At 44.3% G+C, this 24478-nt stretch overlaps 1 protein-coding gene across 1 annotated transcript in view; it reads right to left on the bottom strand.

The window, feature by feature from the left end:
• lgsn (lengsin, lens protein with glutamine synthetase domain) overlaps positions 1-6797 on the bottom strand; it is a 37627-nt gene extending 30830 nt beyond the window's left edge. The window contains exons 1-3 of the mRNA XM_041187356.1: positions 6733-6797; positions 5074-5166; positions 4595-4659 (exon numbers count right to left, since the gene is read on the bottom strand). Of these exons, the coding sequence (XP_041043290.1) occupies positions 4595-4659; positions 5074-5166; positions 6733-6797 (223 nt within the window). The remainder of the gene's footprint in view (positions 1-4594; positions 4660-5073; positions 5167-6732) is intronic.
• Between the last annotated feature and the right edge of the window lie 17681 nt (positions 6798-24478).

The following is a 24478-nucleotide window of genomic DNA, read 5'->3' on the forward strand; positions in this document are numbered from 1 at the left end:
ACACAAGAAATACAAATTCCAACTTGCTCATCCATCATCCATACTCATCAGGCACAACATGTTTATGAACCGGCAATTGGGGCAGCTTAATGTGACATACACTTATTTCAGATAATTATGCCAACATTCAAAGGTAATACAAAGCAAGGTCAGTGAGAATAAATGGTTTAATTGGCGAAGAAGAAATTGCAATTAATAGACCAGAAGAATGACTTTCATTCTTTTTGTGTCTGAAAATGTCTCAACTAATAGACCATTAGTGAGGGTGAATACCAGAATAATCGACTGCCAAAGCATCATCACCAAGTCCGCAATCCATCCCACACCCTGATCCACATTTAGGCACTTCCAGGAGAGGAGAGGAGGGGGCCACCGTATGGAGATCAGAAACAGGAATCCCAGCCAATTGCCCCTTCATTAAGCGAGGGGATGCTGAGTGCCGATTGTAGCTTCACCGCCCCTGGCACTGATTGAGGCTAACTAACTCAGCACATACCTCAGGTAACACAAACCTAAGACACTTCTGATCTGTAGTCACAAGATAGGCTCATTGAGCCAACCAGGAAGCCCCAGGGCAACATTGGTACAATACAGGCAATTGCTTTTTGTCTTACTGTCACAGTGAGGATCTCCTCTTCCTCCATATCTTGCATCTCCTCCATTCAAATCACCATTCAACATAATGTAAATTGGGCAAAACATTGAAGGAATAGATGTCATCTGTCGAATATTTATAGATAGCTGAACAATGGTGAATTGATGGAAAATTCTGCGCTTAGTTTAATCAGTGACTTTTTTTTGTTTAACCGGACAGCGTGATGCCTGAAAGGAATTTAGTCCCTCCCAAAACATCTGACTCCTTTATAACAAAGGCAATGACTAATCCAGCTGATTTGCCCTGGAGACCAGAGTGGAAACCTCCCGAAGCCCTGACACTGTTCAACAAAACAGGATCATTGTGACGGGGCAAAAATACAACTTGTTAAAGAGACAGTGCAGCAACCAGGACATTTCTATCTGTTTCTAAGTGAAAGTTCTCTTTTCATTCAGCAACAAATGAATCGAAATTAAGCTGTACTTTGCAAAAATCTACTTGGAGGGGGGGAGGGTTGCAGCAGGTTCCTGTACTGTGGGGCCCCACCTGACTTTGCATGATCATGTGATAGCAAGTTCTCAGCCCGCCTTATAGCTTTGTTCCCATTAACTTTCATTCCCTGTAGATTCTCTGGCTGGGAGGAGTCGGATCTGCTCAGACGTGGATACAAAATTGGCTGAGGGATAGGAAATAGAGAGTAATGGTTAATAGGTATTTTTCAGGCTGGAAGAAGGTTTGTAATGGAATTCCCCAAGGGTCAGTATTAGGACCCTTGCTCTTCCTGATATAAAAAAAATGATCTAGATCTTGGTGCGCAGGGGACAATTTCCAAGTTTGTGGATGACACAAAACTTGGGAGAATTATGTGAAGAGGACAGTGTAGAACTTCAAAAGGACATTGACACATTGGTGGAGTGGGCAGATAGGTGGTACATGAAGTTTAATGCAGAGAAGTGTGAGGTGATACACTTTGATACAAAGAACATGGGGAGACAGTATAAAATAAAGGATACTATTCTAAAGGGTGTGCAGGAGCAGAGAGACCTGGGTGTATATGTACATAAGTCATTAAATGTGGCAAGACAGATAGAGAGAGCTGTTTCTAACGCATACAGTATTCTAGGCTTCATTAATAGGAGCATAGAGTACAAGAGCAGGGAGGTTATGACACTAGTTAGACCTCAGCTGCAGTATTGTGTACAGTTCTGGGAGCCACGCTATAGGAAGGGTGTGAAGGCATTGGAGAGAGTGCAGAAGAGGTTTACGAGAATGGTTCCAGGGATGAGACACTTCACTTATAAGGAAAGATCGGAGAAGTTGGGACTGTTTTCCTTGGAGAGGAGAAGGCTGAGAGGAGACTTTATAGAAGTTTTCAAAATGATGAGGGGTCTGGACTGAGTAGATGGGGAGAAACTGTTCCCACTCGTAAACAGATCGAGAACCAGAGGGTACAGTTTTAAAGTGTTTTGCAAAAGAAGCAAATACGAAGTGAGAAAAAACTTTTTCACACAGCGAGTAGTTAGGGTTTGGAATGCACTACCTGGAAGTGTGGTGGAGGCAGGTTCAATTGAGGCATTCAAGAGGGCATTGGATGATCATTTAAATAGAAACAATGTGCAGGGTTACAGGGAAAAGGCAGGAAATTGGCACCAAGTTAAAATGATCAGAGAGCTGGTGCAGACACGATGGGCTAAATGGCCTCCTTCAACACCGTAACAGTTCTGTGATCCTGTGACTTTGGTCACGGTGCCTCACTTGACCCACCGGCTCCCACTGTTCTTCCTCCACTTCTACTAATAACAGTCGAAGAGAATCATAAAATGATACAGAACAGAGGGAGGCTATTCGGCCCATCTTTCCTGTACCAGAGAGAGTGATCCAATTATTCCAATTCTCCTAAAATAAAAGCAAAACCCTGCAGATGCTGAAGATCTGAAATAAAATCAGAAAATGTTGAAAAACCTCAGCAGGTCTGGCAGCATCTGTGGGGAGAGGAACTGAATTGACGTTTTGAGTCCAATATAACTCTTCTTCTGAACTCCAGAGCTGCAAAGAAGAGTCATGTTGGACTCAAAATGTTAACTTTGTTTCTCTCTCCACACGTGCTGCCAGACCTGCTGAGTTTTTCCAGCACTTTCTGTTTTTATTCCAATTCCCCTCTCCTTTCCCCATAGCCCTGAAAATTTTTCCTTTTCAAGTATTTATCCAATTCTCTTTTGGAAGTTACTATTGAATCTGCTTCCACAACCCTTTCAGGCAGAGCGTTCTTTAGTATAAGGCTGTTAAGGCAGAGCAAGGATTTATGTGGGTCCGGGGCAACAATAGTGCCCATGAAATGATGTATAGAGAGACATGATGGTAGACTGTGAGCTGTAGCTTCCTCAGAATGGCAATCAGCGTCGGATTGCCATTCTGTGCCCACTTAACTATGCCAAATTCCTTCTGTGCCTATCACGCCCGATCTTCTAACTCAGGCTGGGCGAGATCCAGGCAGCGCAGCTGTCTCCGAAATCCAGCGTTGAAGTCCACCACCATTGAACTGAAGCAGGACATGCCCCCTTTTTTACAGCACTAGCTGCTGTAAAGGAGATCAGTTTAAAGATCCCATTGAAATTTACAGGCCAGGGAGAAGGTAATTGCCTAAAGTAAGTGAAAAGGATTTTGGGGAGTTGGGGTGTGTGGAGGTTGGGTGGGGATTGGGGGAGAGGGATTAGGTAACAGGGGTGCTGGGGAGTGGTCAGATGTCAGGGGGTGCTGGGGGGGGTCGGGCATCGGGGGGGCTGGGCTGGTTGGACATCGGGGGGCTTAACGCAGTTTCAAACATCGGAGAGGGGGTAGCGCAACAGGCTGGACATTATGGTTGTGGGGGGCTGGGGGCAAGGGGTGTCGGACATCAGGAGAGGGTGCAGCGGGCTGACATTCGTGGGGCTGGAGTGTTTGGACATTTGGGGGGGCTGGGAGTGTCAGACATACGGTGTGAGTAGGAGGGTCAGACATCGGGAGGGGTTGTGGGGGGTTCCGAGGTCCGGGGGGTGGTCCGAGGTCGGGGGGGGGGGGGGGGGGGGGGGTTGGGGGGGGGCTCCTGTCGAGGCGGGGCGGCGTGGGTGGGGTCGGGGGTATGGGGGATTCCCGTGGGGTCAGTCTGGGCCTTTACAATTGTTACCCAGAAGTTAGAAGAGGTTTTAATTCTTCTAACTTTTTCTGGGTAACTATTAGCATAACACCAGCAGAACCATCCGAAGTTTGAGATTTAAATCACATTTTCAGGAAGTTCCCAGTGCGGCGCAATTATCCAGAGGGAGTGTGCACTTCTTGGTAATTGCCGTGCAAACCCTTACTTGGGAACTTCCCTGAGGGATTCCCCAGCGCAGCTTTGGGGTACCCCTCAAATCCGACGCTGGGGAGCACGGAATTTATGGGCCTGTGCATAGAGACTGGAAGGAGCCAGCATGAAGACAGCACAAGGGCATGGCTGTACCTCAGAGATGTATATAGTTATGGGTTACCAATAAATGGTTTATGTTCAACAAACCTTCAGACCTCTAAGTGAGACACCAAACAACAAGACAACACATTCCAGGAGCTGAACTTTTGTGGCCAAAAACCAGCAAGAAAAGAGGCAGGCAGCCAAAAAAAAGTGGCACCCACTGCCTGCGTGCTGGGGTCAGCCACCTTTGTTCACAACACCATTGATATTCATGCGTGCAGGGGAAGGGCGGGTTAGCAAATTTGCCCACATCCACCAACAGGCCAATCACTATTGGGAGCCAAGAAGCTTGTCTTCTTTACTGCTGTAACTTGCACGGAGGTGGGCTGGTGGCCCTCGGCCGCTGACTGCTGCAGACCAGCTCAGCCAGGGCGGGGACAGGGTTGGCTGTAAGCTTATGTGAAAAGATACAGTTCGAAGTGGCACCTGAAGATGCTGAGCATGGCAGAGGGTCCTACCCGTTTATAGAAAGCTCACTGATCTTAAAAGAACACATTACCAGCTTATCCTACCCCAGGCTCCAGGCCTCCTGCTGCCCTCCATAATGTGGGAAACTTTAAATTTGCCAGCTTTTGACCTAAAACAATAATGCGTAAACAACAGCCACAGCAAAGGCTGACAAAGCGCATCACAAAGTAGCCCGCATTTCCACTGACCCGCCTCTGTTCCCAGACCCCTGGCTACTGATTGGCTGGTAAATCCGTTCCCAGTCCATTGACGGGTCATCTCCACAAAAATTACAAGAAGCTTCAACTTCCTGTCAGTGGTGGGTTCATGACCCGGAACTGAACCAGGCTCCTCCAGGAAAATTCAGCCCCATATCATCACGACTCATGTTCAAAAAACTATCCTCATCTTGTCCCTGGTTCTTTTGCCACTTATCTTAAATCTGTATCCTTAGAATGCTGACTCTTCTGCAGTTGGAAACAGTTTCTCCTTATTTATTCCAGGAAAATTGGAACCAGTGGACAGGCTATTGCAATACTTTCACCTTTTCAGGAGGCTAGAAGGACTTTTGAGTCCTGAAATGCATTTGGCATCCAACACTATTAAAACTCTGGATGGCAAAACCAGCAAGAGAAGACTGCAACAAAAAGATTGAGAAAAAATAAAAACTTTACAATTTTTGTCAAAAGCACCAAAAGGGAGCTGAGGAGAAATGTTTTTATGGAGTGAGTTGTTATGAACTGGAATTCATTACCTGAAAGGGTGGCAGAAGCAGATTCAATAGCAACTTCTAAAAGGGAATTGGATGTAAATTGATTGAAGGTCATGTGAGGGTCATGAATCATATCATTAACTGGTCCAATAGCAGATGTACCTCATCTGCCTGCCCCTTTAAATAGCACTAGTGAGAGTTTCCTCATGCTGCTAAACGCACCATTTATTTGACGCCATGGTCTACCAACATCAAGAGCTTCAGGCGTATGTACAGCAGGTCCGCACAATGTCTTCTCAACATAGGCACCGATCAGGCCGCATCAGAAGTGGCCACAAGCACAGCACACAAACCATATTGGGCATTCAGGCTTCAGCAGTACCAGCACTAGCAACTCTATGGAGCCTAATTTCACAGCCTGAGTTCAATTTCGGTCCTCTCGCATGGTTGAAGATATTGGGCCCTAACATCCAACTAGTGTCGGAAAGTGCTGGCCCACAGGAATTAGAAGAAATAAATACCTACTTATCTGGTCTTGAAAATTACACTGATGGTTCCGTTCATTGAAGCTGCTTGGGGCCTGCATGGAAAGGCTCTTCGCAGGCCCCAGCGAAGTGTAGCTCCAGCGTATTCAAAGAGGCCATGCTCCTTTAATATGGCACTTGCTGGAGTAAAGCAGGTAAGTTTAAAGGGCCAAGGAAATTGACAGGTCAGGGAGAAGATAAATGTCTAAGTGGATTGGATTTGGGGTGGGAGTGTCTGGGGGAAATCTTGGGGGGTAGGTCAAAGTTCCAGGGATGGTGTCAGGTGGGAAGGGGGATCTGGGTGTTCAGGTGGGGGCTGTCGGTTTTCAGGCAGGGTGGGTGTGTCGGAGTATGGGCTGGGTGGAAGGGATGTTGGAGATTGGGGTGATGTTGAAGTTCAGGGGGGTGTGGGAGGTCAGGAGGTTGGAGAGATCAGGGGTGTCGGAGGTCAGGGAGTGGGGGTGTCAGAGACTGGAGGCGTCGGAGGTCAGGGGGTGGGGGTTGGGGGGTGTCGGAGTTCGGGAGGCAGGGGTATGGGGAGGCCAGGGTGGTGGGGTTAGGGATGTTGAAGTTCGGAGGAAGAGAGTGGGAGGTGTTGGAGGTCGGGGAGATGTGTCGGAGTTCTGGGGGTGTGTGGGAGGTCAGGGGAAGGGGATGTGGGGGGTGTTGGAGGTCAGGGGGTGTTGGAGTTTGGGATGTGGAGGGTGGGGCATGTCAGACATCTGGGTGTCGGAGGTCACGGCGTGGAGGCATGGGACATGTCGAAGGTTGGGAGTGTCAGAGGTCATGGGGGCGGGAGGTGGGGGTGTTGGAGGTCAGGTGGGTTTGGGCAGAGGGTGGGGGAGATCAGGGGTTGGGGGTGATTGGCGAAGGGGGGTTGTTGGGGGTGTAGGGGGTGTCCCCTGGGTTTGGTCTGGGTTTTCACAATAATTACTTAGAAGTTAGAAGAGGTTTTAATTCTTCTAACGTTTTCTGAGTAACTATTGTTGTAACGCCGGCAGACCCAACCGAAGTTTGCAATTTAATCCGCATTTTCGGATGTTTCCCAGAGCAGTGCAATTTTCCGGAGGAAATGTGCACTCCTGGGCAATTGCCGTGCAAACCCTTACCTGGAAACTTCCCAGAGGGATTCCCTAGGGCATCTTTGGGGTACCTCCCAAATCTGACGCTGGGGAGCATGGAAGTTATGGACCAACAAGGATTTGGAAATGGTGCAGAACATGGGAACAAGGAAAATTCTAAATTTAAGGTACCTTAGTGAATAAACAGGCTCAAAATGCTGGGACTCTACAGTTTGGAGAAGGTGAGCCTTAGGGCTGATTTGATCAAAGTTTTATCAGATAATGATGGGACTTTGATAATTGTGTGTGCGTGTCGCCAATTGTTTCAACTGAATAGGTTAGGGAGGATCAAGGGTCACTTTAACAAGTTAAGACAAGAACTAGGTTAGATGTCAGGAGGTGGTTCTTTTCTTTTCCCAAGTTAGCAGCTCGTGTGGTTAACATTGATTCTCTCGATTGTTTCAGGCAAGAGCAGGGCTTGTTTCTGGCTGGAATGAAGATCACCTCATACAAGAGGTAAGTCCCTGGTACATTAATAAGTGACCTCCTGACCTAAAGGGGTGCAGACAGGATGGTCAAAGGGGAATTTTCCAGATATTTCTCACCTAATTCACCAGGATGTTTATCTGGTATTTCGTCCTTCCAAGATGACCATATGGGTTGTGCAGTGTACATATTGTGATGTAATTTTATCCCAACACTTTGTAACAGTATGAATGGACCAAAGTGTCTTTTCATAGAACACAATTGTAGAATGGTTACAGCACAGGGGGAGGCCATTTGGCTAGTTATGTCTATGTTACCTCTCTGCAATAGCACCCAGCTAATGTCACTCCCCCACCTTTTCCCATAGCCCTGCAAATTATTTTGCTTCAGGTAATTATCCAATTCACTTCTGAAAGCCATGACTGAATCTACCTCCACCACACACTCAGGCAGTGCATTCCAGATCCTAACCACTCACTGCTGGTTCTTTTGCCAGTCACCTTAAATCAGTGCCCTCTGGTTATCAACCCTTCTGCCAATGGGAACAGTTTCTTCCTGTCTACTCTTCCCTTTTATGATTTTGAATACCTCTATCAAATCTCCTCTCAGCCTTCTCTTTAAGGAAAACAACTTTAACTATCCACATAACTGAAGTCCCTCATCCCTGGAGCTATTCTCATAAATCTTTTCTGCACCTTCTCTACAGCCTTCAAATCCTTCCTAAAGAGTGGTACCCAGAATTGAACATAATACTCCAGTTGAGGCTGAACCAGAGTAATATAAATGTACACCATAACTTCCCCGCTTTTGTACTTTGCCCCTATTTTTAAAGCCTAGGATCCCCCATATGCCTTTCTAACCACTTTCTCATCCTACCTGCTATCTTCAAAATTTATGCACATATACCCACAGGTCCCTCTGTTCTTTCACCCCCTTTAGAATTATACCCTATATCTTACATTGCCTTTCCTCATTCTTCCTATCAAAATGAATCACTTCACACTTCTCTGCACTAATGTTATCTGCCATGTAAATTACATTGTTAAGGTTTTGCTAATGTCTTGTTAATTACATTGTTAAGTTTAAGAGAAACAGGTGATAGGTATTAATTGTCTTTGACCACATATAATTAGGGGATAGCTGAGACACTGGGTTGAGTGGGAGGAGACCTGTGAGACTGAGTAAGTCAATAAACACTTTCAATAAAGAAAAGTTCTGTGTCTTGGTTTCAGCTTCAACAATCAGCTTGGATCCTATTAACACCATGTGTCCACCCATTTGACCAACCTGTCTCTGTCCTCTTGAAGTTTATTACCCTCATATTAACCTCATATTAACCTCATCAATCCTTTCTGTTATCTCACAAAAAAAGCTCAAGCAAGTTAGTTAAACATGATTTGCCTTTAGCAAATGCGTGCTGCCTTTCCCTACTTAATCTACACTTGTCCAAATGAGTGTTGGATTTGTCCTGGATTATCATTTCTAAAAGCTTTCCCGCCACTGAGATTAAAATGACTGGCCTGTAGTTACAGGATTATCCTATATAAATGTAACATTTGCAATTCTCCAGACCTCTGGTACCACCCTGGCACCTAAGGGCGATTGGAAGATTATGGCCAGTGCTTCCGCAATTTCCATCCTTTACTTCCCTCAGTATCCTTGGGTTCATCTGATCCAGTCCTGGTGACTGATCAAATTTAACTTATCCTGTCTGTCATTTTCCATAAATATGTATGGAGTCAAGGCAGTTTCTTTGGTCTTAGGTCTAAGGCTGGGGAGGAAGTCACATACACTAGACAGCTGTACTTCTTTAAAATTTGTAAACACCAGTGCTTACTGAACTTAGTTAAATTTTAACTGATAAATACACATTGCTCGGATTTACAGAAGGAGAGAGGAATTTTACCTGCGGTCTTTCTTACTGTAAAATCATGCATCACTGACTTAAAGCCAATTAGATCGTACAGCAATTACTGAGTGACATTTTAATGTCTTGATAAATACATTGTTAAAATTTCTAACTTCCCCACTTTACCAAAGTCCTTAGGTATTAGGGCACATCTTAAAGGAGGAGAAAAATGCAGAGAGGCCGAGGGACGGAATTCCAAAATTCAGGACCCAGGTAACTGGAGGCACGGCTGCCAGTAGTGGAGTGATTAAAAAGGGGGATACAAAAGAGGCCTGAACCACAGAAGCACAGAGATCATGGAGCTGGAGGAGGTTTTATTTCAAATTATTCTTTCATTGGATATGGGTGTCACTGGCAAAACCCACATTTGTTGCCCATCCCTGATTACCCTTGAATTGAGGGGAGTTAAAAGCCAACCACACTGCTGTAGATCTGTAGTCACACGAAGGCCATTCCAAGTAAGGACAGCAGATTTCCTTCCCTAAAGTGAACCAGATTTTTTTTTATACAGAAAAATGATAGTTTCATGGTCACCATTACTGAGACTAACTTTAAACTCCAGATTTTGTTAATTGTATTTAGATTCCACCAGCTGCTATGGCGGGATTTGAAACCACATCCCCAAAGCAATAGCCTAAGCATCTGGATTATTAGTCTAGTGACATTACCATTACACCACCATCTCCCTTAGATTATAGAGCTAGGGAGGGACAAGGCCATAGAGGGATTTGAACATGAGGATGAGAATTTTAAAATCCAAGTATGAAAGGATGAGAGGAAAGGGGAGAGGTGAAACAAAAAACAAGAAATTAAAATTGCAACAACCTTCAGTCGAACAGTGGTTTGAAGTGACTACTTAAACAATTAAATCTTCAACTGCCTCGTGACCTGACCTGTTACATTCACCTCTGCCTTTTGTTTCAATAGGGGATTTGCTGTTCACCCTTCATTAGTTCAGATGAAAATTCTCCACCCAAAATGTGCACCTAATTTCTTTTGCTTTCCACCTGCCATGTGTGCAATTCTGTCTTCATTGTTTGAACAAGGATGTGACTGTCCACCAGCTGTCCCTGAGCACAGTCTGCAGCAGGTGGAGCTCTTCAATAACTCAGCTGTAAGACTTGGCCTCAAAGGCTCAAGCAGTCAGTTTGATTTAAACCAATATCCACTAAAAACTTCTCTAAGGGGGGAGAAAAGGAGAATTGGAACATTCAATGAAACACATCCATCCACGGCAATTGCTGTTGTGTTCATCATCGTTACATTGTTCGGTAGCTACCTCCTGCAACATGTATCATTTCTGTCCTAAGAAAGAAAGGCTTGCATTTCTTTAGCATCTTTCATAACGTCAGGACATCCAAACCACTTTACAGTCAAAATCCTGGAACTCTCTCCCTAACAGCACTGTGGATGTACCCACACCACATGGACTGCAGCAGTTCAAGAAGGCAGCTCATCACCACATTCTCAAGGGCAACTAGGGATGGACAATAAATGCTGGCCTAGCCAGTGATGCCCACGTCTCATGAATGAATTTAAAAAAAACAAAAGAGTAGTCACTGTTTTAAGGTAGGAAATGCAGAAGCTAATATTTCACAAGCTCCCATAAATAGCAGTGAGATAAATAACCAGATCATCTGTTTTTGTGATGTTGGCTGAGGGATAACTATTGGTCAGGATACTGGATGGTGGGGGCATCTCCCCTGCTGTTCTTCAAAATAGCACCATAAGGCCTTTAACATCCACCTGAGAGGGCAGGATCCAGGGCCTTGGATTAACATCTGGTTCAACAGGGGCACCCCTAACAGCACTCCCTCCATACCAGCACTCTGAGTGTCAGCCTGGATTTTATGTTCAAGTCTCTGTTAGGCTTATGAAGGACTATGAACCCACTCCTTCTACCTCAGAAGCCACTGATCGCAGCTGAGACAGAAGATGGGCATTTAAACTGCATGGTAAAACTCCATGGTACAGATCAGCCACAATCTAACTGAATGCTGGAACAGGCTCAAGTGGCTAAATGGATTGATCCTGTTCCAGATCAAGGAAGTTATCTGAAAGGAAGGCAGATGTGGGGACTGGGGGGTATACATATCAGGGACACATCTGTATTCCTCGATAGGAATAGGTACTTCGCTTGGAAATAATCAGACCCCACAAATAAAGTGGAGGTGTCGACAGTGATTAAGTTGAAAGTCGCTGACAGAACATCTTTAAATTATTGCCAGGCTCAGATAATATCTAGAGGTTAGCTGGATAAACAGAGGCTCATGACAGGCTTAAAGACACTGCCTTTTTAAGTCATGTTGAACTGAGTCACCAGCGCAGTAATCTGGATTATGTTCTTTATGCCTCACTGTTACATTCAATGAAGGTCAACATGATGTATTGGTCTCATGCACTGGTATCAGGTTGTACTTTCTACAGTCTGTTTATCTTTCCCCTATATACTCAAAACCTGGCTATTACTATCTGCATAATCAAATTCATACACAAGACATATTTAGATCTGACCTTTGTTTCTTATGTGTTCACAAAGAAAAATGTGACTTTTGAATATATAGCACCGTTCGTAACCTCAAGACATCCCAAAGTGCTTTATAGCCAATGAAGAACATTTGAAGCATTGTCATGCTGGAAATTCAGCAGCCAATTTGTACACAGCAAGGTCCCACAAACAGCAATGTGATAATGATCAGGTAATCTGCTTTTAAGCGTCAGTTGAGGGATAAGTATTGGCCAGCCTAGCCCTTTTACATCTACCTCAGGGGTTAGATGGGACATCAGTTTAACATCTCAGCTAAAGACAAGAGGATGGGAAGCTGATGGAAGCCAGTAGGGAAGCTAGGTAGATGAGATTGTGTGGATAGGGGGAAAGCAGCAGAGTATATTTAACATACGACCAATCAGAAGAGTGTTTAGGAAAAACCTAAAATGGGTGTCAGCCGGGTGCTGTTATTGGATGTGACTGGGCAATGGCACAAAGAAGAAGTAGGCAATCCTGGAGGTTGGCAGAACTCGGCCTTTGATATTGTAACGCTTGTAAGTTAAACCATTTCTTATTGTTATGAGGATCATGTGACCATATAGACCAGTCTGCCCTAAGCATGGGGAATCTTACGGGCAGAGCTTTTTAGCCTTGGTCTTGGAACAAGCATGTAGTCTCCTCCTGAAGTCTGTTAATAAAATTCACTGTTTCTTACAAGAAACCTGTCCTACAATCTTCAACTGGTGTCAAGGACAACTGGCGCCAATGTTGCACCTCGCAGCTGAGAATATTCCAATATTTTAAGGGAAGAAAAGAAAAGTATACTCACCAGCAACGCCTCTTTTTGGTAGAGTTGACCTGTATGACTCATCCACCGAGGACCAGAGTCAATATATTGAGTGATTAGGATTCTACTTTGTAGCCAACAAAATAACGACGGAGAAGAAACAGAAGGCAATTCTCCTAAGCATCTGCTGGAGCAAAACCTATAATCTAATCCGTAGCCTGATGGCTCCGAATGTGCCAAGTTCCAGATCTTTCACCGAGCTAGTCGACCTTGTGAAAGGACATTTTCAGCCTACGCCCCCTGTGATCATGCAAAGATTCAAGTTTAATTCATGAGTAAGGGCTCCTGGTGAGTTGATCGCATTGTACGTGGTGAAGTTAAAACAGTTAATGGAGCGCAGTGACGTTGGTGATACTTTAAACAACATGTTGCGAGATCGTCTAGTTTGCAGTATGAATGACAACACCATTCAGCACCGTTTGCTTGCAGAAGTTGAGATAGACCTGAAGTGGGCCACGGAGATAGTGCTAGCAATGGACAGCGTTAAGAGAGACTCGCAGGCTTTGCACAGTGTGCAACATAGTGCCGTTTTGCAGCTAGGGCGGGAACCTGCAGGCGGGTGTGGTGTGAAGATCAGGGAGGCTACCGTGAAGCGGAACACGCTCCCTACCGCTGGAGAAACAAAAGGAAATGCTGGAAGAACCTCACCAGTAACCCAAAAGTTAAAATGTTACTGTTGTGGTGGAAACCATGCACCCAAAGTCTGTAGATTTAAAGAGGCACTACTGCCACAAAAAAGGGCATGTTGTTAAACAGTGCGAAACTCAATCAAGACAGCCATTCAGACATCAGGTCAAGTTAAATGAAGTGCACAATATAGAAGAGCCAGGAGTTACTGAGGCTGATGTTTATTCCCTACACAATCTGAAGGCCAGGAAAACTGAACTAATCACTGTTACGTCTCAAGTAAATGGAAAGCCTCTGCTTATGGAGGTGGATACATCGACTACAGTGGTGGGAGAACACATCTTTAAATACCTCAGAGAAGATACCCAGCCATTGATTTGGAGAAAACCGCTGCTCAGTTAAAACATATACAGAAGAAGCAAAACAGGTGAAAGGCATCACCTCTGTACCTGTATCATACAGACAACAGACAGCTCAACTATCACTAATTGTTGTAACAGGAGAAGGACCTAGCCTTCTGGGCCATGATTGGTTGAAGGAAATCAAACTAAATTGGTCAGAAATGTTTCAGGTCAGGACTGGAGGAATTTCAGAGTTGCTGAAAAAATATGACAGAGTATTCAAGATGGGGAAAATCAACGGTCTGCAAGTTAACATATGCGTGAACTCTGAAGGAACACCATGGTTTTTTAAGGCAAGACCTATGCCTTACACTCTGAGAAAAAAGGTTGGTGCAGAATTATGTCACTTGGAGAAATTAGGAATAATATACCCAGTCCAATTTTCAGAATAGGCAGCACCCATCACCCCTGTACTAAAGCCGGACTAAACCATTTGCATCTGCGGGGATTAGAAATTAACAGTAAACAAGGCTGAGAAATTAGACAAATATCCAATCCCAAAGATTGAAGACCTGTATGCTAAACTCACAGGAGGAAGGTCCTACACTGAACTGAATATGAACCATGCATATCAGCAGCTCCAGCTCGCAAATACATCAAGAAGCTATGTTACCATAAACGCACAAGGGCCTGTACCAGTTTACACACCTAACCTTCGTTGTGTCCTCTGCCTGTGCAATTTTCCAGAGAACCATGGAAAGCTTACTACAAGCACTCCCCGGAATTATAGTGCACCTGGACGATGTCCTGATCACAGGATCCCCAGAAGCTGAGCATGTGGCAAAGCTGGAAGAGGCTCTGAAGAGATTTTTAGAGGCTAGCGTCCATTTAAAAAAAGAAAAGTGCACCTTCCAAACAAAGGGAGCTATGTATCTGGGTCGTCGATTGGATGCCCAAGGGTTGCATCCATGAGAGGAGAAAGTCAAGGCAATCAAGGAAGTGCCCTCTCCTACCAACATCACTGATCTCAATTCATTTTTGAACATGGTAAATTATTATGGTCAATTTTTGCCTAATCTGCCCACAGTGTTAACCCCTTTAAACTTATTATTGAAGAAGAACAGCAAATGGCCCTGAAAGGCTCAGCAAGAGGAAGTTTTCACAAGAGTCAAGAAGCTTTTACACACGTCAAGTCTTCTAGTGCACTATGACTCGTCTAAGGAATTGATACTCACTTGTGATGCATCTCCCTGTGGAATAGGAGCAGAATTGTCACACAAGATGGAGGATGGATCTGAAAGGCTGATGGGATATATCTCTAGAACCCTGTCCACAGCTGAGAAAGGATACTCACCAATTGAAAAAGAAGGCTTATCTATCATATTTGAAGTAAAGAAGTTCCATCAATATTTACACAGTCGACACTTCACTATAATATCAGATCACAAGCCACTGTTATTATTGTTTAGTGGCGACAAGGCAATCTCACCGATAGCTTCTGCTAGAATTCAACGAAGGGCTTTAATTTTGTCGGCATATAAGTCACTTTAATGCACCATTCAGGTGTACATATAGCAGACACTCTCGGTCATCTCCCTTTGCCAGATAGTGTTATGCATGTACCTCAAGAGGTAGTATTTGTGTTGAATTTCCTGGATTCCTCACCAGTCTGCATGAGACAGATAAAAAATTGAATAAATCAGGAACCAATTTTAGCAAGAGTCCACGAACAAGTATTACAAGGATGGTCAAATGCACAAGTTTCTGAAGAAGTAAAATCATTCTTTGTACATAGATCTGAACTGAGTTGTCAAGATGGTAAACAAAAACAGAATTACCTGGAAAAACTCAGCAGGTCTGGCAGCATCGGCGGAGAAGAAAGCCGATGCTGCCAGACCTGCTGAGTTTTTCCAGGTAATTCTGTTTTTGTTTTGGATTTCCAGCATCCGCAGTTTTTTTGTTTTTGTCAAGATGGTACCTTGTTATGGGGAGTAAGAGTCGTTATCCCTGTGTAAGGAAGAGAACCATTATTAGAAGAACTTCATAGAGCACATCCTGGTATTTCGAAAATGAGGATGCTCACAAGAAGCTATATCTGGTGGCCAGGTATAGACAGTGATACAGAAAAAATGGTGAAACACTGTCTCCACTGTCAACAACAATAAAGTCACCTGTTTCAGCTTCACTGCATCGGAGGGAGTGGCCTGGTCAACCCTGGGTTAGACTATATTACATATACACTATATAGGTCCATTTCTAGGTACCATGTTTCTTTTGATTATCCACTCACATTCCAAATGGATGGATGTGTTTGAAGTGAGATCACCTACTTCATCTGCAACCATTGAAAAACTGCGCCAGAGTTTCTGTGTTCATGGTTTACCTGAAGTTAATGTGTCAAATAATGGTACTGCTTTCAGTAGTACAGGATTCCAAAGATTCGTAAACCTAAGTGGGATGTTTAATCCCACAGCACCATAACATCCATCTTCTAATGGCTTGGCAAAAAGTGCAGAACAAACCTTTGAAACAGGCATGGAAAAACTATCAGAGGGAACATTAGAAACACAAATTTCAAGATTCCTGTTCAGCTATTGCACAACTCCTCATGTGACCACTGGTTTAACACCTTCAGAATCATTGAAGCGCCAACTTCGTATGAGATTGAGTCTAGTATTCCCTAATTCAGAGGGGAAGGTGGAGAGAAACCAGGGTAGTCAGAAAGTGAATCATGATGTTCACAGTAAAGTTTGAGAGTTTACTGTGGGAGAAATAGTTTTTGTACAAGATTTTGCAGCTGGACCGAGATGGGTTCCTGGTACAATTGTCTCGGAAACAGGACCTTTATCTTATCAGATCAAATTGGAAAACTGGAGATAAAAACAAAAAACTGCAGATGCTGGAAATCCAAAACAAAAACAGATTTACCTGGAAAAACTCAGCAGGTCTGGCAGCATCGGCGGAGAAGAAAAGAGTTGACGTTTCGGGTCCTCATGACCCTTCAACAGAACTCACTTGATTGTTCATAAACATGTGGATCATCTCAGAAGTCAAGAAACCCTCCAACAACCAGCTAATCCACCTGAAATTGAAGTTGAGGCTTCAACACTTGAGGTGGCAGATCAGCAAAAAATAGGCGTAGCTCTGCCGAAGTAAATAATTCTGAACTGCCATTGCCTTGGGATGTCCCTGAAGCAGTTCCTGTGCAAGTCCTTCCAATAAAAGAATCTGCTGATGTAGTTAAAAGCAAAATATTGCAGATGCTGGAAATCTGAAACAAAAACAGAAAATGCTGGAAAAACTCAGCATGTCAAGCAGCATCTGTAGAGAGAGAAACAGAGTTAATGTTTCGAGTCCGTATGACCCTTATTCAGCTCTGAAACTTGAAACACTAACTCTGTTTCTCTCTCTCGATAGATGCTGCTAGACCTGCTGAGTTTTTCCAGCATTTTCTGTTTTTGCTCCTGACATAGTTGTGCTGCGCTACACAAATCGAAAAACCTCCTCAAAGGCTGAATTTATAATGGCATGAAATGTATATAATTGGATATAAGATGGGTTAAGATGTTTTGTAAATAAGAGGGTAAGATTAAAATAAAAGGGGAGGAATGTAATGATTTTAAGTTAAATCATTTCTTACTTTTATGGGAATCATGTGACTGTAGAGACCAATCAGCCCTAAGCACGGAAAATCTTAAGGGCGGAGCTTTTTAGCCTTGGTCTTGGAACAAGCATGTAGTCTCCTCCTGAAGTCTGTTAATAAGATTCGCTGTTTCTTACAAGAAACCCGTCCTGCACTCTCCAAGTTTATTACAGTTATGTAGCTCGGGGTTAAACAGGAGAATGAGCTGCTGCAGAAATGTGCAACAAAGGATCCAAAAATTTAGCAAGTGGACCTTAGGTTGACTGGGTGCCTGAATTCTACTGGCTTCAAATGTGAGACCTGGTTAGCTTCTCATGCCAGACAGCTTGTCCACCGGCTGAATTTTTTGCTCGTTAGGCACCTGCAGACAGGAAATGGGCCCCCAAACGTGATTGGCCCCCAACTGCAATTTCATGCTGGCTGGCCAATTAACAGCCTGAGAAAGGATCAGCACTGCCAGTGGGGGTGGAAAGAGGGCAGAAAGAGGGCAGGCGCCGATGTCACCGCGGGAGCTAGTGGGCACTTCCACTGAGCTGCAGACCTGCACAGAATAAACAAAAACCACAAAAATGCTGCAAAATATGTCCATGCAGCACAATCAAGCACCTGAAATATCTTATAAAAGCCAGTCCCTAGATATCTCTTTTTATTTTACTTCCCCACAGAGATTTCATCCCGCCGTGGATCGAGGTTTGGACAAAAATGTAAAGGCCGCCTTGTCAATTGGCCATCTGCCAACAATAAAAATGGGTGGGCCATGAAAAATTGCTTTCAATTGCCTCCTTAATGGGCTTAATTGCCCGCTTAATTGTCAGCGGGTGCACTTCCAAATGCCGCACACGCCCACCGAGCAAGATATCGCGCAAATGCACAATGACGTCAGGGCACTCGCCCGACGTCATCTTGAGCTATTTTGCAGCTGGACAGGTTCAGGCACCCACCTGCCCATGAGACATAAAATTGTGGCCCACGTTTCAGAACTCATGCAAAAATATCTTATTGAGTACTGGCCACCATTTCCCCCATGGTTTTCGTGCCAGGGTTGCACTTTCTTCTTTCAAATCCTACTTTGATCAGAAACAAGAGTGACATGTTTTACTTTGGAGCTCTTGAGGGACAGCAGCATTGGTCTGTTTCTGTTTTCCTTGCTTACAAAGCCTTTTTAGTATTGTTCTTATTCGAGACATTTTCCAATATTTTTCAAATTTTGAATAAAATGCATATATGAAATGGTTTGGATAATGGTGAGTGAGGTGTTGGGGTGGGGAAGGGGCCTATTTACAAATTAAATGGTTACATTTTAGAATCAATAAACTTAGGGGTTCCGACGCCCAAATCGTTAAAAATAAGAGAGTCTAGGTGTTAAAAAGCTACATTTTGTGGAAAGGAAAATAAAGCACAAAAGTAAGAAGATAATTGTGAACCTATAAATAGGAACAGGAGAAGGCCATTCAGCCCCTTGAGCCTGTTTCTCCATTCAATTAGATCAAGGCTGATTTTAACTCCATCTACCCACCTTGATTCCATAACGCTTAATACCCATACCTAACAAAAAATGACCAATCTCAGTTGTAAATGTTTTAATTGACAGCAGGAGGTTGTAGCAAATGTCCAATATTTCGTAGAACATAATGTACTGTGTGAAGTTTTCAAGATGCATTAGAATAGTACTGGGATCTGGAGGATTAAGTTATGAAGACAGGATGCACAAACTAGGTTTCTATTACTATTCCCTTGGCTATGGAAGATTAATGGAAGATTAAGGGTGATCTAATTCAGCTGTTTAAGATGATCAAAGGATTTCATCAGGTAGCTAGAGAGAAAAAAGGCTGGTTAGCATAAATAAATAACAGAAAATGCTGGAAACGTTCAGCAGGTCTGGCAGCATTTGTGGAGACAGAGTTAATGTTTCAAGTTGAATATAAATATTCTTCAGAACTGAATGGGGGTAGAAATGTGATGGGTTTTATGTCAATGAAAGGGGGGAGGAAGAACAAAAGGAAAGGTTTCATATGGTAGAGGGTAGGAGAGATTAAATGACAAAGATGTTATGGGACAAAAGCCACAGGGAGTGGTAAAGGTTGTAGCAAAGAAACAAAGCATCAGTCCACAGTGAGTGTGAATGGCAGAATAATGAACACCTCCACCCAAAAGCAAAAAACAGAACACGATTCAAACTGGCACCATGGCAAAAAAAATTAGAATTAAAATGGGAGACAGAGTTCATGGTCTGAAATTGTTGAACTCAATGTTTGAGTCCAGAAGGCTGTAAAGTGTTTAATAAGAAGATGAGGTGCTGTTCCTCCAACTTGAGTTGGGCTTCACTGAAACATCGCAGCAGGCTGAGGACAGAAACATGAGCATGAGAGCAAGATGGTGAGTTAAAATGGCTAGCAACAGGAAGTCTAGCCATCACATCTTGCCAACCCAAAAATGACCCATTTATGCCTTCTCTGTTTCCTGTTAGCTAACCAATCCTCCTATCCATGCTGATATGTTACCCCCTACACCATAAGCTCTTAATTAGCGTAATAATCTTTGATGTGGCACCTTGTCAAATGCCTTCTGGAAATCCAGGTACAGTAAATCTACAGTTTCCCCTTTATCCATGTTGCTTGTTACTTCCTCAACACACTCCAATAAATTAGTCAAACATGATTTCCCTTTCACAAAACCATGTTGACTCTGCCTGATTGCTTTGAAATGTTCTAAATGTCCCACTATAACCTCCTTAATAATAGATTCCAGCAATGTCCCTTTGACAGATAGACTAACCGGTCTATAGTTTCCTGCTTTCTGTCTCCTTCCTTTCTTGGATAGAGGAGTCATATTCACAATTTTCCAATCCGTTGGGACCTTTCCAAAATCTAGGGAATTTTGGAAAATTAAAACCAATGCATCTACTATCTCATCTGTCACTTATTTCAAGATTCTATGATGAATTCCATCAGGATCTGAAGATTTGTCAACATTTAATTCTAATTAATAATTTTCTCAGTATTGTTGGGTTCCTTATGACATGAAAGGAAATCCAGAACTTTATTCATTTGCTGTTTTGAAAAAAAATTACTTTCTGCTGAACTAACAAAAATGGCTGCTAAATGTCACTTGACCACAGAGTTAGCCCTTTGTTCTGGGAGCTACCACCAGAAGTTGCTAGAACAAAATAATTATTTTCTCAACTTCTGGAATCTCACACCTCATTGTAAGGATCCCTTGTAATCACAGAGGCTCACACCTCCAACCTCATTATACCTACAGAGCCGCAAATCGACTCATACCATACCTGGGACTGTCCAGGCCCATTTCAAAAGGGAACAACAGGGACATCATTTCTATCTGATAAGCTCACCTTGCTAGTGGAGTCAGTGGGTCTGCCTAGACAATGGCCGCTCAACACCAGACCCTCAATATAGATGGTAACTCTTTCAACAACTAATGACTGGGATATTATCAGCCTTGAAATCAAAGCCAGCTCCAGACACTAGATAAGCATCCCTTTTGAAGTTATTGTGGAGAAAGAAGGTCACATGACTTGAGTGACTATTTTGGAATCTCTATATGCCTTTGAGAACTGAGAAATCCTCATGCTGCTCTTTTAACATCAACTGGAAAGGACTGCAGCATCCTGGCTGAGTAAGTGGTCAGTTACCAATTCCCAACTCCACGAAGCCTGCTTGATTTCAGAAATCTCTAATCAATGTCTGCCAAGTGGTCTAAGCACAGAAAGCCCATCGTGCTGCAGAATCATTCACTTCAAGGACTTTCGTATTGTTATTTCCAACCAGAAACCCATCAGAACTGAACCCCACCACAAAGGAAACATCCTATGGACTTTGACTTCTCGGACTTTGAAAATCACATGAATTAATGTTCATTTCTATGGCTCTTCTACTGTGAAGCTCCTTTTTTTTATCCCTACACGCCCCCACAACACCCCTCCACGTCTGTCTGTGTGTGTGCATGTGTAACGGAGTAGAAAGTTGCAGACACTCCTCCCCTCACTGTTGAGGACCTGCTTCAGGACTTCAATGTCTTGGCCATGGTCTGCAATGGATGCTCATCGAGGCAGTGGAGAGGAAGGTGTAGGTTTTATTGGGAGAGGAAAGTTGGGAGGGGGAGGATGAAGATGTTGGGGTTGAGATTGGGTGGGGGGGTAGATGAAGGTGTCAGGGGGATGAGGTGGGGGGGAGAAGGGTGTAACGGGGGGAAATATAACAACTGGGGAAGTAGGTATAAGGTAGGTAGAGAGGTGTAAGGGAAGGGGCCCAGAGAGGGGAAGGAGTCTGGAAGGTTTTTGAATGTGAAGTGGGTTTTTGAACATGAGTAAATAAACCTGAGTTAGTCATAACACAAGTTTGCTGCAGATTATTAATAAATTGGATCATACAAACCAAGGGATTGGAAAAATATGCCACTGCATACTTTAAAAATAATTCAGAACACCTTCTGTGTATGGACAGGTGGTGAGAAGAAATTGATGCAGTTTGCCTATCTCTCTCTCTGTCTTTCTGTAACAGTATCCTTTCCCTGGTAATTGTAATTGTTTTAAATACCTCCTTCCCTCCCTTTCACCTCATATGGGCGTCATTTGTATCCTCTACAGTAAAGCCAGACACAGAATATCTGTTCAATTCATCCACCATTTCCTTATTTTCCATTATTAGTTCTCCATTCTCACTCTCTAGAAGAACAAGGGCCTCCTTAATCATTCTTTTCCTGTCTAAATATCTGTAGAAACTCCTGCTATCTGTTTTTATATTTCTAACTAGCTTTCGCTCATACTCTAATTTCTCTCTCCTTATTAATCGTTAAGTAATTATTTTCTTTTTTTATACTCTGTCCAATTTTCGAAACTGCCAATCACCTTTGCTGAGTTATTCACATTTTCTTTCAAATTGATACTATCTTTAACCTGCTTAGTTAGCCACAGATGGTGCATCATTCTCTTAGGGCAGAATTTTTTGTGCCCGCTGGTGTCGGGCGTCATGATGGGCGTGAGCGGACAACATGGCAGGAAGGCCAAAAATCAGTTTCACGATGTTGTGAAACCAGTTTGCAATCACCCACTCCACCTGTCCATGGCGGGCCGCGTTTCCCACTGCCACACATCGAGAACTTCATTGTGGTACATCTGCATATCATTATAAGCCCAGCTTCCTGGAATCATCACCCACCCCCCCACCACCCCTGGATGAATTGAACAGATATTCTATGTCTGGCTTTACTGTAGAGGATACAAATAACACCCATATGAGATGAAAGGGAGGGAGGAATTTAAAACAATTACAATTACCAGGGAAAGGATACTGTTACAGAAAGAGAGAGAGAGATAGGCAAACTGCATCAATTTCTTCTCACCACCTGTCCATACACAGAAGGTGTTCTGAATTATTTTTAAAGTATGCAGTGGCATATTTTTCCAATCCCTTGGTTTGTGTGATCCAACCGCCCACATAGATGGGAAAACATGCCAGCGTAGAACACATATTGACAAGTGTGATGTGCGTAAGTCAGGACATAGTGTCAGGGCCTTGCTCACATCGCAGACATCGGAGGACCAGAAGGTGGTAAAGCCAGACAGCACCGGGTCCCTGGAGGAACATGCGCATTGCATGCTGGCTAGATTCTCACGGGCATGGCTCTGCTGTGAAGCAGTTTATGGAAGGTGGACCGGATCCCCGTTGAGGACCTGCTTCAGGACTTCATTGTCTTGGCTGTGGTCTGCAATGGCTGCTCTTTGAGAGGGTGGAGAAGAAGTTTGACTGGGAGAGTTAGGTTAGGAGGGGGAGAATGAAGGTGTCAGGGAGGTGAGTTTGGGAGAGGGGGATGGAGTACAGGGAGGGAAGGAAGGTGTAACGGGGGCAATACAGCAACTGGGAAAGTAGGTGTAAGGCAGGGAGGGAGCTGTAAGGGAAGGAGTTCGGAGCGGGGCAGGAGTTCGGATTGGGGCAGTACTTCAGGTGGAGGAAGGAGTTCGGAGCGGGGCAGGAGTTCGGATTGGGGCAGTACTTCAGGTGGAGGAAGGAGTTCGGAGCGGGGCAGTACTTCAGGTGGAGGAAGGGGTCCAGGAGAGGAAGGAGTGAGAGTGGAGAAAGGAGTAAGGGGGAAGGAAGGGACAACGGTGGAGGAAGGAGTAAAGAAATGGGCAGGACTAAGGGGGAAGGAAGGGCTAACAGTGGAAGAAGGAGTAAGGAAAAGGGAAGGAGTAAGGGTGGAGGAAGGAGTCCATAGGGCGGAAGGACTCTGGAGGGAGGAAGGAGTCTGGAGGGGGAAGGAGTCCAGAGGGAGGAAAGAGTAAATGGGGGGGGATGTCCAGGTGAATGTGATGAGGGAGGGGTCTGTGGAGTCGATGATTGTTTCCTGAGGAATGAACGGAGGGTGGACGTGGTAGGAGGGAATGCTGACAATGAGAGAGTGCAGAGTGAGCTGGTAGAGTGAGAGGGTGAGGGTGTGACAGTATCGGTAGAAGGGACCGGTGAGTGTGGTTGGTGGGGACTCGGAGGCAGACATGGACCCTGGGGTGGGAAGGAGGAGGTTGGGTGGTCAACGTGGAAGGTGGTGGGTTTTTCAGAAAGGTAGGGGATGTGCATGTTCACCTGTACATCCCCGAAAGAAAAGGATTCTGGTTGGTAGGTGATGGTGGAGAGGTGGAAAGTGATGCCAGGGGGTCAACATGATGGGGGAAAGGACATGGGTGACTAGGGGATTGGAAAGGATGGGGGAGCTAAAGAGAAATGTTACATGCACCATCCTTCTAAAACCAAAAGTGTTGGACGGGCACAGGTGCTGCATGGGAGTGTGATCAGTGGGTGGGAGGAGATGCAGGTCAGCTCAGATGGACAACCGAAAGAAAACCCCAGCAGGCAGCAATGAAAATGTTTGGAGCAGTGAGATGAGTGTGATGGAGGAAGGCTCTGCGTGTGTGTGAGAGTGCTTGCATGAGGCTCTAATAGGCCCTGCCATACACACACTACTCCCTCCAGAATCACTCGTGGGTTGGCTGCATGTAGCTGAATTGCTAGCTGGGAGTGGGGGTGATGCAAGGGGAGAACTCATGAAACCTATCAATGAAGCTGAAAGACACCATTACACATTATTCAGTGAAAGTGAATATGTTTTCAGATTATAAAGTGACAAAATGTATTCACCTGTGCAACCAATTGTGACCAGAATTTAGTAACTTTTCTAGCCTTTACACTTCTAGGTGCTGCCTTAACATCTGCAGCAGGGGTGGAGACAGCCTGTGCAATGGCTGGCGCTGTTGCCTCTGATGACTTCGGCGTGGGTCCTCTGGAGATCCGAGGTTTG

This window comes from Carcharodon carcharias, chromosome 5 (genome assembly GCF_017639515.1).
Source record: "Carcharodon carcharias isolate sCarCar2 chromosome 5, sCarCar2.pri, whole genome shotgun sequence".
Lineage (NCBI taxonomy): Eukaryota > Metazoa > Chordata > Chondrichthyes > Lamniformes > Lamnidae > Carcharodon > Carcharodon carcharias.